This window comes from Lepidochelys kempii, chromosome 5 (genome assembly GCF_965140265.1).
Source record: "Lepidochelys kempii isolate rLepKem1 chromosome 5, rLepKem1.hap2, whole genome shotgun sequence".
Taxonomy (NCBI): Eukaryota; Metazoa; Chordata; order Testudines; family Cheloniidae; genus Lepidochelys; species Lepidochelys kempii.
The window spans coordinates 42,459,187-42,477,675 of NC_133260.1; the positions used below are offsets into that span (position 1 = coordinate 42,459,187).

The 18,489-nt window shown below is 36.1% G+C and overlaps 1 protein-coding gene across 12 annotated transcripts in view; it reads left to right on the forward strand.

Annotated features, from left to right (window-relative positions):
• The window catches only part of LOC140911310 (trafficking protein particle complex subunit 13-like), a 49,459-nt gene that overhangs the window by 26,426 nt on the left and 4,544 nt on the right, over nucleotides 1-18,489 (forward strand). For 8 of the 12 annotated variants that reach the window (XR_012158890.1, XR_012158893.1, XR_012158889.1 and 5 more), the window contains 7 exons: nucleotides 2,421-2,465; nucleotides 6,766-6,783; nucleotides 9,217-9,350; nucleotides 12,151-12,349; nucleotides 16,860-16,960; nucleotides 17,872-18,022; nucleotides 18,150-18,353. Coding sequence is in view for 1 of the 12 variants with exons in the window: in XM_073344076.1 (XP_073200177.1) it covers nucleotides 2,421-2,465; nucleotides 6,766-6,783; nucleotides 9,217-9,350; nucleotides 12,151-12,349; nucleotides 16,860-16,960; nucleotides 17,872-18,022; nucleotides 18,150-18,254 (753 nt within the window). In the remaining 11 variants the exon portion in view is untranslated. Of the gene's footprint in view, nucleotides 1-2,420; nucleotides 2,466-6,765; nucleotides 6,784-9,216; nucleotides 9,351-12,150; nucleotides 12,350-16,859; nucleotides 16,961-17,871; nucleotides 18,023-18,149; nucleotides 18,477-18,489 lie in introns of those variants that run through there. The other 4 variants (XR_012158894.1, XM_073344076.1, XR_012158896.1 and 1 more) reach the window with 4 other exon arrangements.

Sequence of the window (18,489 nt, forward strand, 5' to 3'; positions counted from 1 at the left end):
GTAGAATAGGAAGAGGTCTTGACGCCAAAACCAGCCTTCCAGGATAGAAGAAAACAAAGAAAATGAAAATAGGTAGTCAGCTACTGTAAATAATAAAACATTCCTTTATTGTCCAATATTTTGGGATTTTTAGATGGAGGGAAAGGGGAAATTGTCCAACATTTGCATAAAAGAAAACATATTTTACAGTAAAGAGAGGGGAATCTGCAAACAAGGTAGTGAAATATCAGCTGTATGTAATTAGTTGCTATCATAGTTTTTCCTCATTTAAATGCACACAACTGTTACATATCTATTGGTGACTCAAATACATTCTTAAGTTTTAATAGTCACACATAATCACAGCTATTTTATACACAGCAATCAGATCACATACCTCAATTAAAAATATAAATATCAAAAATACAAACATTAAAAAGCCACACACTATTTGCTTTACATATGATATACCCATCAAAATGAACAGCCAGCTTGGAATTTAAATGTGCTCCTCAGGCCTTGTAGGACACACGATACATAGAGATAATATTTTATGATTGTGAAGAGATGGTAGAAACTTGTAATGTTGCAGAAACACCAACTTCACCTAACTTCTGCTGTTGACAGGGGCGTCTTTAGGGTTTCATTAGGAACATGTGGAATAATTTGAGGAATTAATTGCTCCCAAGACATATTATGAGAAGCAGTGATAGTTCTATAGTTAAAGATTTTTATCTGTGTTCCAACAGTGTATATAAGGCTCAAGAAACAGGCACATTTCTCAGTATCCAAAGCTTGAGATATTGAAGAGCACTCTAAAACAGAAGGTAGCATGTTGACTTTATTGTATAAAAATAGCTTAATAATCAGTGTGATATTTTTTAATATGTATTAGAATGCCCTGACATGATCCTAGGATATTTTAATGAGCATAAATATATGGGTATAATCTGTGAGCTATGTTGCTATCTGGTTTATAGAAAGACCTCTTTTTGAAACTAATTGGCTATGCCTACAAGATTCCTGGGAATTTCAGATGTGATACAGTACTTTTATGTTTTGTAACTCTGCTATAAGGAGTTTGAGCTGGGTTGGCTCTAGGCTTTCTTGTGTAAACATTGCACTAATGGTAGAATGTATATTTATGTAATACAGAGTCCTTATAAGCAGCAGTATGTGGAGAGAATTATAAGGGAATTCAGGGAGATAGATAATTTATAACACATTTTTTACTGTTTGCATGTGTTCAGATACTAAAAGTAGGATATTATGTAGAGAAATTTGCAAGCAGCCCACATGGCTTAAGATTTATGGGTACTGAGAAAGATGATAGCCCTGGGGTAATCGGGTGAAATCTTTGAAAACAAGAATAATTTCAGAGCAGTTTATACATAATGGTGTTGGCAAAGAATTAGATTGTGACCATTTTCTGAATAAATTCTGGGATTTTTAGCTGATTTTATAACATCACTAAATGTTACAACTATATCAATTGAAAGGTTGGTTTCTTTTAAACGTTTTATGTAATACAAAATTCTCAAAACTCTGCTTAAAAGAAGTAAATATTTTTCTTCTCTTTGGCCTCAATTCGAGAGCAGATATAAATTCTACGCTTGAATTCGTTAACTGATGTGAACTAGGACGAAATATAACTTCTCAAGCAAACTGTGTATGACTTGATATGAAATTTACATAACATTTGTGGGTTTTGGCACTAGTAATTTGTATCTTTTTTTATTGAGGAGTGTGCCTTCGGATTGTGTATATAATGGCTCATTTTATGTGGTTAAAATGCTCGTTAGCTTGTTTCTAATAATCTCCACTGCAGATGTAACAGTTGTTTTTTAAATTAGAAGGCTGAGTCAGAAATTGTTTGATTTGTTAATTGCATACCTCTGATATTTCATTGCTTTGTTTATACTTAGTATTTGAGTTCCTAGGCAAGCTGCATTTGCTGTAAAACTCTGGGGGAAATTTGATGCAAATCTTTCACATTTTTGTTTCTTCAAAACAAAAAACCCTTTTTTTGAATAGTGAAGAAGAGTGTATCATTATTTTAAAGAGACTGATCAACTGCGTAAAATAGATTTTTCTCCCAGTGTAAGAGGACTTTTTCTTATATGAAAGCGTTTTCCAACACCTTGTCAAATTATTCATACATTTAGCAAAGCAATGAAGTATGTAGCTAAGAAGAAGCAATTGTACACAAGAGTAGTGCTGCATCTCTTAACTGAAAGAATCCTAGGAGCTAACTCTTATGCATTACATTAACATATGTTGCTTTCCTGCTAGATCAGAAAGAAAAACACTTTTTTATAATTTGAGTAGATATCTCAGTATTTAAGAACCTAAGAAATAACAGTTTAAATCAGTATTTTTTTTTAATAATGGTAAAGAAATCTGAGAAAGCCCTTTTTAATCTGTATTCTTTTTTCAATCAGGTTCTCAAACCACTAGATGTAAAAACAAAATTCTATAATGCTGAGGTAAGTGTGAGGTTTTTAAATTTTACGTACTGCATAGCAAATAGTGTTAAGGTTAAATATGAAAAGTTTCTTTTAAATAAATGTAGTACCTTGAGGTGCTAGTTGTACCAGCCTTGTTTATATCTTCTATGAAAAAAGACTAATTTACTTTGATTTCACCCTTTTATTACAACAAGCCAGACATGGAATGTCCATTTCATCATCCATTTTCCATGTTGAGCTGAGAAAGGGAGAAATAAATTCAGATTTAAGGAATATGTTTGTTTTTGATCCAGTAACAATATGCGCATGTACTGCATTCTCCTTATGAAGTTTAATAACTGCAATCACAATTGCCTGTATTTCTGTTTTGTAACAAATATTTTAAGGCTGACTGGGAGAGTACTGTTTAAACTCTCATAAGGAGGATTAATTGTGCTCAGTATCAAAGTACTAATTTGGCTGGCTTCAGGAAAATTTTGTTTAGCTCTAATGTGAACATGGTTTTTCTGTAACGTAAATGTCTTATATCTGTGTCATTTATATAAGTACATGCACAAAGCACTTCAAAGATATAAGACATTATATAAGTGCTACATATTTGTATGTACTCATTTTATCCATCTTTTGGATTTTTATGCTTTTAATTAGAGACTTATAGAAGATTTTCCCTTTTTTATTTACGACTTTATGGGCACTAGAAACTTTTGCAAATGGAATTTCAGTGTATTCTGTATATCTAGGGGTTCCCCTGTGGACTTTTGTATTTTCTAAATTTTCTGCAGAATTTAATCTTCCATGGTAACCTTTAGGATTAGAATACAAGACATGTAGCCAGGAAATCTGGCTTCTGTTCCTAGCTTTATCCTTTATTTGCTGTATGGTGTTGGGCGAGTCACTTAATTTCTTCTTAAGATTCTCTACCTCTGACATGAATTTAGTACTATCCTCAAAGCAATGTTGTACTGGTAATCAATGCTTGTAAGATGATTCAAGATTTTATGTTGCAAGGTGGGTGTTAAATTATGTTGGAGTTACTAAATAAAGTAACTATTTCTTTGCTGATCATTTCATCAGAAACTTCCACCGAATGTTCTTGTCTCGTCCAGTGGCTCTCAACTTTTCCAGACTACTGTACCCCTTTCAGGAGTCCGAATGATCTTGTGTACACCCAAGTTACACCTCTCTTAAAAACTACTTGCTTACAAAATCAGGCATAAAAATACAAAAGTGTCACAGCACACTATTACTGGAAAAAATTGCTTACTTGCTTATAAATCAATCAAAATATGAATATTGTATTTACATTTTGGCGTATAGTAAATAGAGCAGTATAAACAAGTCATTGTATGAAATTTTAGTTTGCACTGACTTCACTAGTGCTTTTTATGTAGCCTGTTGTAAAACTAGGCAAATATCTAGATGAGTTGATGTACCCCCTGGAAGATCTTTGTGTACTACCAGAGGTACGTACCACTGGTCTAATCTGAGGGGGAGTCATTTGAAAGGAAATTGCACAAAAATAAAGTTGAAGATACTTACTTCATTAATTTTAGGACCTAAGCATAGGATGAAGGAAGGGGATGGGAGGAACTGAAATGCATGGAGCTGGAGAAGATTTACCCCCCTCCCCACCAAATAAAATAAATAAAAACCCCTCTGCATGAAACTTATTTAAACTATTTTGCTAACATATAAAGTCCATATGTACTTTGAGTGGATTTGATTAAAGAAAACTATATACTTCCTAGAGGTGTAATCATGCACACTGATACCTAAAATCTGCAATCAAGATTAGGGCTCCATTGTGCAAGGTACTGAACATACGCATACTAAGAGACAGTCCTTGTCCCAAAGAGCTGGCCATCTAAATAAACAAGACAGATAAATTGCAGGGGAAGGGAAGGATTATTATTCCTGTTTTACAGATGGGCACCTGAGGCACAAAGATTGTCTTCTTGTCAAGGTCACACAGGCAGTCTGTGGCTGTTTCCCCTGAGCTGCCAATGAGTAGCACACTAATTACTAGGTTTTTACTCATATTAAAATTCAGGAAAGAGGTATAAGAAGTTGAAACTGAATTAAATTTTTAAAAGTCGTCTTAAAGTATATGATTAAATTTAATCTAATCTTGCAAGGCTGAGTCCTTCTACTTTAACTAAACTCTCTCGGAGTGAGGTATTTAAACAGTCTCAGAATCTGAGTGGGTAAAATGGATTATCTTCTTAAATATTCTTGTCACTGAAAATTAACAGTATACTGTTGCAAGGCAAATATATGTGCCATTGGTAAAGTAAAGTTCTCCAAGGGGCAAAATAAATGCTTCTGCTTTGTATCATGGATATACTATTGCTTCAGTAGCAGTATTCCAGTTGGAAAGAGCACAGAGGTTAGCCATCTAACTCCGTAAGTGGAATGTCCTATTGTCCTGAAATACCCTCATGAAGAATGGAAACCGAATCTGTACATGAAATTTTTAAAGAGCAGGTCATTTTTCTGAATTACATGAGAATATAAAAAAACTTCTTAAATCTGAACTCTTATACCAAGTTTTAGCTCGGATCAGTTATTTTTAAGGCCCACGAACAAATCTCTGAAAATATGGGTCTGCAATAAAAATACTGAATTACTATATGATGGTATAACTATTACAGCCTTCCAAAATTCTGTTTGCCCACTTGTCTCGGGGAAGGGGGAAAATGTTAACAGGTGAGTGAAATACCTTCCTTTTCCCCTCATTCCACTATTATCTATCCATCCATCCATCCTCATAATCACGGTAAAAGGTGGCCAGGTAGATTTGGTGCTTGAGCTGTTAAATTTTTAAATATTTTTGCAAGGCTGTTATAATACATTTTGTTCTATCTGTCCAGGAATTCAGACAGCATTGTTATCCTAGTATGTGACCACGCTGTATCTATCTGATTAAACAGAATAATTTCAATAAGAAAACTTTGTGAATAAATAGTCCAAAATTATCAAGAATTTTGTTTGCATAGCAAATACAATTAATGGATTTTTCTGGTTTGTAATGTCATGTATTAAAGTATAATTAGCACTGCTGTTTGTGATAATTGGAAAGCCAAAATCAAAATGAAGAGCTATCAAAAACAATTATTTGGTTGGAAGTTCCATGTAGTATTATGTTAATAGTAACGTTGTTGGAAGGATGAAATCTGAAGCCTTCTCATTGTGAAGAAAGGAAAATGATCCTTGGGTATAAAAGGGAGCTATAAATAAGGTATTTTATATGTGTGTATATAAGATCTAGTAATTAAAAGTTTTAAAGGGTGATTAACCTGCTAAATTACTGCAAGGACTACTACAAATGGGATATTACCTATTCATAAGGTCTCCCGCTAGAGAGAATGGATTGCCACTCTCCAATAACAAGTTATAACATGTTTCCTATTGAGACAAGAGAAAGGGTCATATGTAAGGTCTTTGTTTGTATTGCAGTAGCACCAAGAGTCCCAAATCAGGATCGGAACCAGGATTTGTTGCGTGCTATATAAATGAACCGGAAGACATTATTCCTTGGAATTTTAGGGCCTGAACCAGCACCCAGTGAAGTTAGTGGAAAGGTTCTCATGGGCTTTGGATCAGGCCTGAAGGATCCTGGTCCTGCAAACACTGCAGTCATCTGAGTACAAGTACTCTCTTGCCTAAGTATTTGCTGCACTGGGCCTTTTAAAAAAAAAAAAAAAAAAAGCCTACAGTTGCAATTAGCCTTGTTGAGGAACTTGTCTGTAGTAATAGGCTTTTCCTGGGAACTTGCTGTTCTGAGTTTTGCTGAGTATTTTGCAAGCATATATCACATTTTTCCTGGCCTTGTATATGAACAGTTCCATTCTTCTGGAAAGATGACAAGGATCATCACCCATCTCAGAAAAAAATTGCAATATGGATTTGCACTAGGAATAAACTTGGCCAGTTCAGTCTTGCCCAAGGACTAACCACCTTTGATTTTATTAGCTTATCCCACCATACCTTTATCTGTAGCTCACTCACCTTGTACTCGGAACCTATCCCATATTGGATTTGTTCTTCAGCATTCAGAAAAATTAGAGGTGTGATTATAAGCAATGAAAGTTAACTATTTAACAATACTACTTGTACCTTGTTAGAAATATAGTTGTCATATATGTTTGTATCTGTTTTTATTTACATTCCTCTCTTACTAATGCTGTCTTATTTAGAAAGAACAAAAAATGCAGAAATGCATTTTGTTTGAAAGTTAGTTATCCTCCTTCTTAACATTTAACCCTAATTTATCTAATGCTGTCTTTTTTTTTTTTTTTTTTTTTTATTTTCCCATTAGAGTGACCTCAGTTCTGTGGTAATTTTTATTTATTTTTTTATAAATATATGTGCTTTCTTAAATTGTCTTCTATTTGTCTCTGTGCCTGTTAAGATTATTTATTTTAAAAACATAATGGAAAAGAATGTTCTGCATAAAATTAACTGATACTTTCACATCCATTCTTTTTTAATATATGCAGCTATATATAATCCTTTTAAAATGTTAGCTCTTTCTTTAATACCCATTGTTGAAACCAAAAGTTGAGACTTTTTTGGGATGGTAATTCTACAAGTTATTTTACCATAATTTTAGCAGGCATATGTATTTATCTTTTTTTTTTTTTTTAATTTTATTTTTTAACTTGACAAAGAGATTTGTAATGGTTTCTTTCATGTTTGGGGAAACTGAGTTTAATCCCTTTTTACATTTTTGCTTTCGGGAGAATGTAGAACATTAGTAATCAGCTGTTTCCAGTATCTAAATTCAGCTACAAGATTATCTTCTTGTTTAAGCTGTAATAGATCCCTTTTCTGTTTGCAGCAGGTGGAGACAGTGGGTTTTAGGAGAGAGCACCAAATGTCTTATATCCTCCTTCATGCTAGTTACAACTATGCTTTCAAACTTTTGATTGCATGCAGTGATGATTTAGTATGGTATTTCTGCATTATTATTTTACTTCAAGGGTTAAGGTGTGTGCTGTGTTAAAATGAACTGAATTCTTTATAAGCACTTGAGTTTAACCATACTATTAAAACGAATCAGCCTTGGCCTTATTAAACTAACTTGCTTTTTCATTATGCTGCTTTTTTTTTTTTCCCCTTCAACAGAGCTCTTTCTAAATTTTTGCTGATGGTTGCTGCATTAAAAATAACTGATGTGATATTTGGGTAAATGGAGATTTTAAGCAATGGATTTATGGGAGATAGATAGATAGATAGATATAGGTATATATAGATATATATATATTTTCAAACAGTAAGAGTTTAAGTCCATAGAGATACTTGGATGATAGTTTAAACTGTTAAATCGGCACACACTATATTAATTGAGAAACGTTAGTTACGAGGTCAGCATTTTATTTGAATCTCTCTCCACCTTCTCCCACAAGTGTTGGACCTGTCCATAACATGTGGATTTGGTGGGCTTTCATTACTGTATGTATACTGTTATCATTCCTCAGTTTTTGTTTTTTACATTTTTAGGACATAATGGAGGTCTCCAATACCTTTCCATGCTTCTGCTTTTAATATAGCATCTTTTGAGAGTAAATCATCGGAGAATATTTATCCCATTTTGTCCGCTTTAATTTACATGCAAGACCCTATTTGCATAACATAAAATGAGACATATTTGCAGACAATCAGAAAAGTAAAAAACAAAAAAAACCCTATAAACATGAGAGAGAGAATCTGTACCCTTTCCCTAATCCTACCAAGGGGCCCAGATTAGTCCCTGCTGAAATCATCAAGCCCCATTGACTTTAGTTGGTGCAGAATTGATCCTTAACTAATTACAAAAGGAATTTCTTTTCAGTTCTCCCAATGCTTTTTGCCTCTGATAACCTGGACTTTCCAGCAATTATTTTAGTCTTAAGATTTTAGAACGTCAAGGTGTTGTCACCTACGTGGAACTCTGGAGGAGCCATAATAATACAGACACTCCCAGTTCCTTGCTTTCTATGCTGAAGGGTAAACCCTATCTTTCTTGGAGACTGGCAGCCTCCATCTGAACTCGCACACTTGAAACCATGTGCAGCCTGATTCCCATTATAGAGCACCTTGCATGTACCATTCTTGGACGTGAACACTGAAGGAGACTTGATGTTTCTCATAGAATTTTTGGATATAGAGTGCCAATGAAATGATGGATTTACATAATGTTAGTAGCTGTTGCATGATGTAGCTGAACAAGGGAGGAGATTGGATTGCTTTGTAGCTAGTACATTTCAATGTCCTTTTAAAGTAATACTAGAAGCTCAGAGCATATATCTAATCTCTTGTATTTCAGTTCCATAAATAAACTACCCGTATTAAATATTCCTGTAATATTTATTTTTCTTGTACTTAGCTTGATGCACCAGTAATCTGGCATGGCATGTCTTTAATGTACATTGCAATTCCCTAACTTTCGTTCTATTACTTCAAAAATTATCTTAAATAAAAGCTAAGTTGTTGCTGACTTGAAGAAAGCCTTGAGAAGTTATCATTCAAAACCTTTTAAAAGAATAGGTGATAGAATGTAGTACAGCTATCCCACATCCATTGTTTGGCAAGATAAATAAACTAACGCTTTTGCTCCCATTAATTGTATTGGGATGCAGATTTTTTTCTTGCATTACTTACTGTAGCTTTGATTTGCAGGCATGAACTAATCACATTTTGTGATTTAATATTTTTCAAACAATAAGACACTGTACTTTATTTACAATCCTAGTAACATCTTTATAAACTTGGTCCTCTGCTTTTTCAGACAGATGAAGTATTTCTGGAAGCTCAGATTCAGAATATTACAACCTCTCCGATGTTTATGGAGAAAGTTTCATTAGAGCCATCTATTATGTACAACGTAGCAGAACTAAATACTGTCAACAAAGCTGGGGAAAGGTAAGGAAAAATTCAGAGAGAAGTTCCTGTTTGACTCAAACTGCTATATTAAATATAATTTTTTAAAGATAAAAGTTAAAATTAGCATCATGTTAGTAGAGTTTAGTACTCAACTCTCCTTTGGGAAACTAAAGAATTGAGCCCCTGCTCTTGACATGTAGAGGTAGGAGTGGGAAAGGGTACAAAAGTTTTCTTTGTATAGATGCTATTTTTTACCGTCATATTTGTACTCAGACACTGAAAACGGATGGTGTTGCTAACCTGCCCCTTACATGATAAACACCAACTAGATATGTTGAAAATGTACTCCCTTCTTGGTGTTTCATTTATTGTTTACTTAAACACAAACTTTAGCCTGAGCTCTTTCTAACCTTGCTTCTTCCTAGGATTTCTCCCTGCAGGACACCTTTGACCTTGCCCCCACTGCTTTCTGCTTTTGCGAGAGCTTTAACCCTTTTGTACTTCTCAGTTATAACTAATAAGACTCACTAGAGCTGGCTGCCAGGGTAGGTCAGCAGAATGGCCCTGCAAGATCCTAGAAAAATGTAGTATTTATTTTAATATATGCGACAGCGCCAGTTCGCAACCTTTTCTGGTCCATGAACCACAAAATGACTGAAAATCATCCTGTGACTCACCTTCTGGTGCAAAAGAGTGTGGGATTTGAATAATGGATGACTTTTTGGTCATTTTGTGTGTCAGATCCAAAAATGGGAGTAAGTTAGGAATTATGTTGTTGCTGTGGGGTAAAGTGTGACTTCTTCTTGCCTGTAGAGGGCTCAGCTCCAGGGCAGAGGAAGCATTGTTCCTATGGGCTGTAAAGCCTACACCAGCCCTCCATGCAGCACTGTTTCCCTTGTCCTTGAGCAGAATTACATGCAGGACAGGGATGGTGGAAGAGATGCTCTGGGATTGGGTGTGAGGGGACCGAGGGTAGCAGAAGCAGAGATAAGAGTAGGGATTGAGCTGCTGTTGGATTTTAAATAGTTCTCAGACTGAACTATGATGTAACCCACCAGGTGCACTCTTGCTCTCCACTTCTGGATCAGGCTTCCCCAGTTGAGCAGTGCTATAGTATGGCATCTAAATGGTATAGTAGACCAGCTCAGGAAGGGCATTATTGTGTAGGTACAGCATGGAAGAGCTGAATAATGGGGTATCAGGGATAGCGGCAGTGGCAGAGAGGACTGGACCAAGAATCAATGCAAAGAAAGACAAAGTCATCTGAGATTTTGCAGGTGAAGAGTGGGGACAGTGTTGATGTGTTTCTTCACTAGCAGGATGAAGTGGTGATACTAAAAGATAGGAAGAATTGCCAGTGCTAGGTTTTTAGTATACAGTTCTTAAGCCCAGCTGTCCTTGGACTGTGCCGAAAGCCATCGGCTTTCACCAACTTGAATTGGTCTTCCTCGGCTAAAATACCTGTTCCTTCTGGTTGGAAGATAGCTGAGCCTCTGGTGGAGCAACCAGTTCCAGTAACATCTCAGGAAGCTTTTGAGAAAGGGAGTGCCATTGTGCTATTACCAGTTCAATTCTTCGGTGCTACAGGATGGTGTTTAGCCTAATTTGCTCTTGAATTTATTAATATTACAGTAGATGTTGCTCTAGGCTGTAGAATTGAACTGGTAGGTTATTAAAGTTATCTGGTGTGTGGATTATTTTTAATGCAACTTAGAACACTATCAGTACGCTGTAAGCAGGTTCGAATGAGTGAATCCAGTTTCCTAAAATAGATTCTTTCCCCCTTCACTATAAAACCTCTTTCAGCAGACCTTAGTGTTGTTGGGAAGAATGTCAGTTTGGCCAACATGTCATCTGTAGAGTTCTTTGCTTATTCACACACTGCAGTGTTTTTTTCCACAAGGGAGTACAGGCAGCCTCATTAAACTTTTTCTTTTTCTTATTTTTTTTTGTTAACATAAATGTTTTGGCTAGAAATATTACTGATATTTAGAATATTTATTCACATTCTACTTTTGTCTGTTTTATATTAATTTTAACAGATATAAAGACAAAGCAGGCCTCTGATCGTGTACTTAGTTAAGGTTTTGAGATCAGCTCCATTCCTGTACATAGAATGCCTTTCTCAAATTATTAGGACAAATATTATTGGATGAAATATAGAAGTTACATTTTTGCACATTATGTTGCCAAGTTCTTATTTACCTCTCTCCCTCTCCCACCCACCTTGAACCCAGGCTGAATATAGTGCAAATTATATCTCTTACTTGATATATGTGATAAATGGAGCAATGCTACAGCTGTTGGTTTGAATTTAAAATGAGGCTGATGTTTTAATACGCTGGTCTAAAATGATTCTTAAAACTTTCATAGTGCTTTACTTTTTCAAAGTTGTGTACAAACCTTGTCTAAACTAGATAATCCTGTTTAAAAAAAAAAAAAAAAAACCACAAAGTGTCACCAGAAGACTATGATTTAGGCTAGAAACTAATGGACAATACAAGCTATAATTTAGCAAAACTGACTTTCCCAGGACAGCTTTTCCCCACATGTAAATATACTCCTCATGGTTATTATACTTATAAATATTTTAAATTAGTTCCTTGATCCTGAATTCTTCTCAGTATGCTTTGTTTTTCCTTGTTTGGCATGATCACTGTCTCTGCTTAGCTTATTTTCCATGTTTCTGTAAGAACAACTTTCTGTAGGCATCTTTCAACTTTGAATAAGAAACCATACACAAAGTAAATAGGATTTTATTGGATTATTGCTAAGGCTAAGATCAAGAATCCTGTTGAAAAGAACAGTTTAAACTGAGGAACAATGTTCTTTCTTCTAGTGTCTCTACATTTGGTTCAAGGACATATTTACAACCTATGGATACTCGTCAGTATTTATACTGCCTAAAACCCAAGCAGGAATTTGCAGAGAAAGCTGGAGTGATTAAAGGTGTAACAGTAATTGGAAAACTAGACATCGTATGGAAAACAAACTTAGGTGAACGGGGAAGGTTGCAGACCAGCCAGCTCCAAAGAATGGTAGGTCTTTTACAATCAAAAAATCCATTTTCAAGATGACTGAATGCTAAATTGAATACATAAACCATGACAAGAAAGAAAAGAGTTCACAGTGCCTGCCTGCTAGCTGAACTTATTCTGAATTCAACATGTGTCTTTATACTTCACACACATTTTGGAAAACTATGGAGTATAAATTTTCAGCAAAGACTTGCTCTATGAAGTGTGAAAAACCATGTTTTCTGAGGTAGCATAGCTGAACAATAATGCTGGTTTTCCTGATGTTTGTGGGTGTATGAGAGGCAAAATTCCTTTCAGCTTGCTTGATATTTTACTTTGCATAGCAACATGTCCATTTTTGAGACATTGAACCACATAACTTAATGGATCATAAATTTAGAATTGCAAGAGTAAAGCATTTAATTTACCAAAGTACCAGAGAATAAATAAAAATTAGTTCTTTGATTGGAGTTTGCCAACATATTGAAGTGGAGTTCTTGTCTCAAAAGGGAGTGACTTTAAATATGGCTCCTCTCTTATCCCACAGATCTGCTCCCTTTGTACATTTGGACTCATCTGCTTTCTTAAGAAGAACATAATGAACTTTTCTAATGAAAATAGTTTTTATATTTTACTCTTCTTAGCTTTGGAGAGCCAACACTGCAAAAATGAGTGAATTCTATTCTTCCTTCTTGTGACTCATCAACAGTTGCGTACAAGTTCTTATTACAGGGCCAATCGGTCATCTGTGCAACCCCATCACAAAGAGTTAAATTTGGCTTGTAGCAGCACCTTTATTGATGGTGAGGGGTTCTTCCTTTCCCACATACCAACTTGACAATTGCATCCCAGGCTGCACTTGCAGAACTAGCAGTCAGGAAAAATGTCTCTTTGTAACCAGTTGTTTGCAGTGGTGGTGTAGCTGTCTTTGCCTCAAGATTTGAGAGAGACAAGGTAGGTGAGGTAATATTTTCTATTACTGGCAGATGTAAGCTTTTGAGGCTCACATAGCTCTTAAGATACTCGGAAGCTTGTACCTTCCACCACCAGAAGGTGGTCCAATAGAAGATATTACTTCCCCTAACTTGTCTCATTATAAACAGTATGTCGGATATGGAATCAATGAAAGACAAACCTGAAATGCAGCATTGCTACTCTGAGAGTCACTTGGAAGTTCACATCGAATTACTGACATTTCTTTCCCTTTTTACTTGTATGTACGTTTACATCAAGCATCTTTTTTCCCCCACATCCAATTGGAAATGGTCCCTTCTGTAAGCACCTTTCATCTAGTAACTGTGTGCCACGATTTTGTAGATATCATCATTATTGTTCACATCACTAGGACTTCATAGGTATACTGATGCACCTCTAGCCTGCTTGCTTATGTCCTTTGTCAACCAACTCTCCCATCTTCAGCCTACCTTATCGCTAATTCCTCTTTAACATAAACCCTTTCCCCTTTAAAACAGACTTTTCCCACCAAAAATCAGAGTTCTTTCATTCTGTCCCCTTCCTCATTGGACACACTTACTTGGTAATTTGATTATGTCCAGTAGCTTAACTCCAGTTGCTGGTGCTTGAAAAGCCAGTAGTACTCCTCAGTTTCCTCTTCACTGGGCATATGGAAACCGCAGCTGACTATGTAATGAATCTCCAAATTTCAGAGATGGGTTCACTTCTAGTTTGTCATTGTAAACCAGTGGTTCACAGTAGCCCTCTTTCTAACGAGAGCTGTGAGGCGTTTTCTACCCTTAGCTATTTCAAAGATACATGCTGCGTGGCTCACAAATATTTCATTTTTCTCACTATCCAATTAGAACTTGACTCCCACACTTCTCTCCTCTGACCTTTCAGTCCCGTCAAACTACTTCCTTGCTAGATTCCTCTTCATTCATTCATTTTTCTCCTGCTAACCTACTTTTACTATTTATCACTCCTGCCATTACTTAATGGGAGTTTTTTGCCTTTTACTTCAGTGGGTCCTGAATTTAACCCTTAATATCTGCTGGCTTTCACATTAACTCTGAACCACTGCTTGTCATCCCCTTCTGCAAATACTGACTTGACCTTTCCTTGCTTGCTAAATAGTCTTACCCTATTCATACGATTTTCCAAGTAAGGTTCTAAAAAGGGTAGAACAGTCTGGCTTTGCTCTCTGTCACAGCACTGAGGCTGCCCTTCTCTGCGTGGTTAATGACATACCCCTTTCCTCTGATAATATTTTTCTTTCCTTCTTTTCCAATTTCTCTATGTGGCTTTACACAATACAATTCTTAAGCACCTCAAGCAGAAACCTGGTGTCTAACTGAATTCATACACTTAGTGGTACTCTTTCATTTCTGACGAAGGCTTTCGATGTTCCCTTCCATTTTCTCGTATCTAGGGCTTCACTTTTGGCCTATTCTCATTATGGACTGTCTAATTGTTAGCTTCAACTTTAGATATTGCTTTGTGCATGTGAAATCCATCTCTTCTCTGGCTCATCAGCTCTGTCTGTCTTCCAGTCTTAATTCCGTAAGATGTTGCTAGACCTTAACATTCTACTGCTGAATGGCACTGCTGTTTTTCTTAATCCCAACTCTTGAGAGAATCTTAGAATACAGTCAGGAACTCATCTGATTTGGGGCTAGCAACTGAATGAGCTATAGTGGGCCCAATAAGCCCTGACTAAGTGACTATGCTACCTGATTGGTCAGAAGAACCAATAAATGATCATTGAAGCCCTTAGTAACAGCAATACAAGGGCTGCTCAATGTGTTCCATGCCCACAGCTGCACCAGACCTGCTTCCTACCGAACCCTTTCTCTACCTCTTGCCTGCTCCACTCCAGCCCTAGACTCTACCTACCTGTGAATGCCTCATTCCTAACACCTGGCTCTGACCACTGGCTTGTCTCGTGACCACTCCAGCTCTGCCCTTTGGTTCTGTTCTGACTCCTGACTCCGATCATTGGCTTGCCTCCTGACCACACCTCCGGTTCTGCCCTCTTGATTCTGCTCTGTCCACTAGGCAGCACTACCTACTCCTTGGTTTGTGACAAATAATGTGGCCAAACTACCCTCTCGTTTATGAAATGGGATCAGATCCTTTCCATTCTTCCTCACCTTCACTGGATTCCTATCTCCCAATCCCACTGAACACATCTGATGGCCCATTTTAGCCTGCTTCTCGTGTGTTTGCCTCTTGTGTCTCTTCCCCTCAAATCCCGTAAGTTAAAGGTTGTTCTTTTTTATAGCTGCTGTATTGATATGGAATTCTCTCTTAAGCAACTGTTTCAGCTCTTCAAATGAGTTTAGTACTTGTCTACTTGCTTTAGTGTTCAAGAAGGCTTTCCTTGCACATCTACACTTTTAAAAATTAATCATATTTCTCTGTTTCATATATGCCTTTCAGCCTGCCAGCAAGTATGTGTTCCCCCCTCTGTCAATCATTATCTCTTTGCATCACTTCTTTGTAAAGTGTTCTGTGATACTTGCTGAAGGATGTCATATGAAAAGTTATATTTCATACAGGAAAACATATAATAAACATACCACCACTACCCTAGTATTTAAGTGCTTCATCTCAGTGAGACTCAGGAGAGGGAAGAAAGAAAAAAGGCAGGTGGGAATGGACAGTTAAGGCTTTTGGAAATAGAACGTAGAGCTTTTTATCTCCAGTTTGCTGGCTTGAATTCAGCCCAAGCTGGGAGTAACCAAAGCCTCTGCAATATGATAGCTATACCAGTGAGCTGTGTAAAATGACTGGAGTCTCAATCCAAATTGTAGTGGACAAGTGTCAACATCAAATGCCACCCAGTTACTAGCAATATTTTTGGCAGTCTTGGTAGAGGTTCTATAGACAAAGGATATAGAGATTTATTATCCTCTGACTCATAGAATCGATAACTCTGTCAAGGATGAGATGTATTAGTGGGATAGTGTGGGGAAACGTATATTTCCATTATCCACGCCGTTGCTTGCTTTTGAGCACAAGAAAGATTTTATCACCCTCAGAGAGTGAAATGTGGCTCACATTAAAAACTTAAATTAAGAAACTGGAAAACTTAATCATAAGGAGTGTACAGTTCAGATCTTGTTATTTTTCCTCTGTCTTTCCCCATCTTAACTTGTGATAAATGTATTTGTTTTTCTTTCTATTTCTTAGGCCATTTGTACACTAGCACTTGTGTCAGCAAAACTTTTGTTGCTCAGGGGTGTGAAAAAAACACCCTCAGAATGACATAAGTTTATTGCCAGCATAAGTGCTCATGTGTACAGTGCTGTATCAGTAGGAGACGGTCTTCTTTTGACATAGCTACCTCCACTAGTTGAGCTGGTTTTATTATGTTGACAGGAGACCTCTCTCCCATCATCATAACGTGACTGCACGAGCACTTTTACAGCGGCACAGCTGAATCAATACAGTTTGTAAGTGTAGACATGGCCTTAGTTTAAATTTGTTTGACTAGACGAAATGAAAGTTCAGTACAGTACTTCAGCTTTGTTATTAATCACTTGAAAAGCTAACTATTCTTGTACCTCTGCAGGCCCCAGGTTATGGTGATGTAAGACTTTCTTTGGAGACTATACCAGATACTGTAAATCTGGAAGAGCCTTTTGACATTACGTGTAAAATAACAAATTGCAGGTAATATCAATTGGTTTTTGAGATTGATTTTTTTTGATAGGCGAAGTTTGGTTTTTTTAGTGCTTGCTGCGAAAGTAAATTTTAAACATGCATCTTTGTAGATGGATATCTATATAGATAATGCCACATATTGCTACCCTTTGTTTGAAATACATTTATATTAGAGTAAATTAAAGTGATCATAAATATAAATTATAAATATATAATTACACCAAAGGGTGGTGGTGATACTACTGGAATGGCTTTGGATGTTGCCAAAATTCTGTGATGGAAGTCTGTGTAACTGTTTGTTATTTTGTATATTAATGTGGATACAAGTTTTAAGTTACAAAACATCTTACATGATTAGCATAAATGTAAACACTAAGTTAAACTACTTCAACTAATTTCCATAAGAATAAAGGATACTTTCAGTGTCAACATTAACTGTCACTTATCCTGCAACCCCTCAGAAGCATTGTTCAATTGTTTTTTTTTTTAATTAAATCTATCTAAGTCTTGAATATCAAGTTGGCACTTGACATGACTTGTAATAGTCATGCTACAGTAGGATTGTAAAAGTACCAAAAATAATGTAATTCTCAGCAGTAGCTGAGGCCAGGAAGTAAAGGAAAGCAGTTATTCTGCATTTATCCTTTTTGGTAGTCTTACACATGGGACAAGAAGTGATATTATGGTATCCCAGCATGGCTACCATCTCACTGTACAATTGTTACAGGTTTAAAACAAATATGTAACCGACTAACTTTTGAGACTTTGACTTGTAATAGATCACCTTAACTTCAGTAACAAACCATTCATATCAGGAGTTTCTAATGAGTGCTCACAGAATTGTCAAGCTATTGTACTTCTGTAGTCTTTCTTGAATGGTAAAGAACTAGGTTTATTCCTTATTGTTTGCTTTCATCTAGCAGTGAAAGAACTATGGATCTGGTTTTGGAAATGTGCAATACTAATTCCATTCACTGGTGTGGAGTTTCAGGAAGACAGCTTGGAAAGCTACACCCCAGTTCATCCCTTCATCTTGCACTTACACTATTGTCTTCAGTACAGGGACTACAGGTAAGAGACATCAGTTTAACAACGTAACTGTGAGATATAATATGTATGTAGTGGCTATTTTATGATCACAGTAGTGCAAAACTTATTATCTACTTACTAAAATTTGTACACATCTTTTTCCCATTAGAGTGTCTCTGGCTTAAGACTAATGGACACGTTTTTGAAGAGAACATACGAGTATGATGATATTGCACAAGTCTGTGTAATTTCTTCAAAAGTAAAAGAACATTGAAGAAAAATCCTTTTAACATTTCCCCTGGGGTTTCTTGGACCAACTTCCTAAATTTTACATCTGAATGATGCCAAATCATGTTTAAAACATCTGCAAACGGTATAAGAATGTTTATTTATTTGTGTCTTCTGTGAGCATTTTTGGAATGTTTTAAAATATGTTTTAAAGAGATAACTATACATATTTTATCTATTTGAAAATAAAATCTTTAAAGTCTGAAAATGCAGCTGCCAAG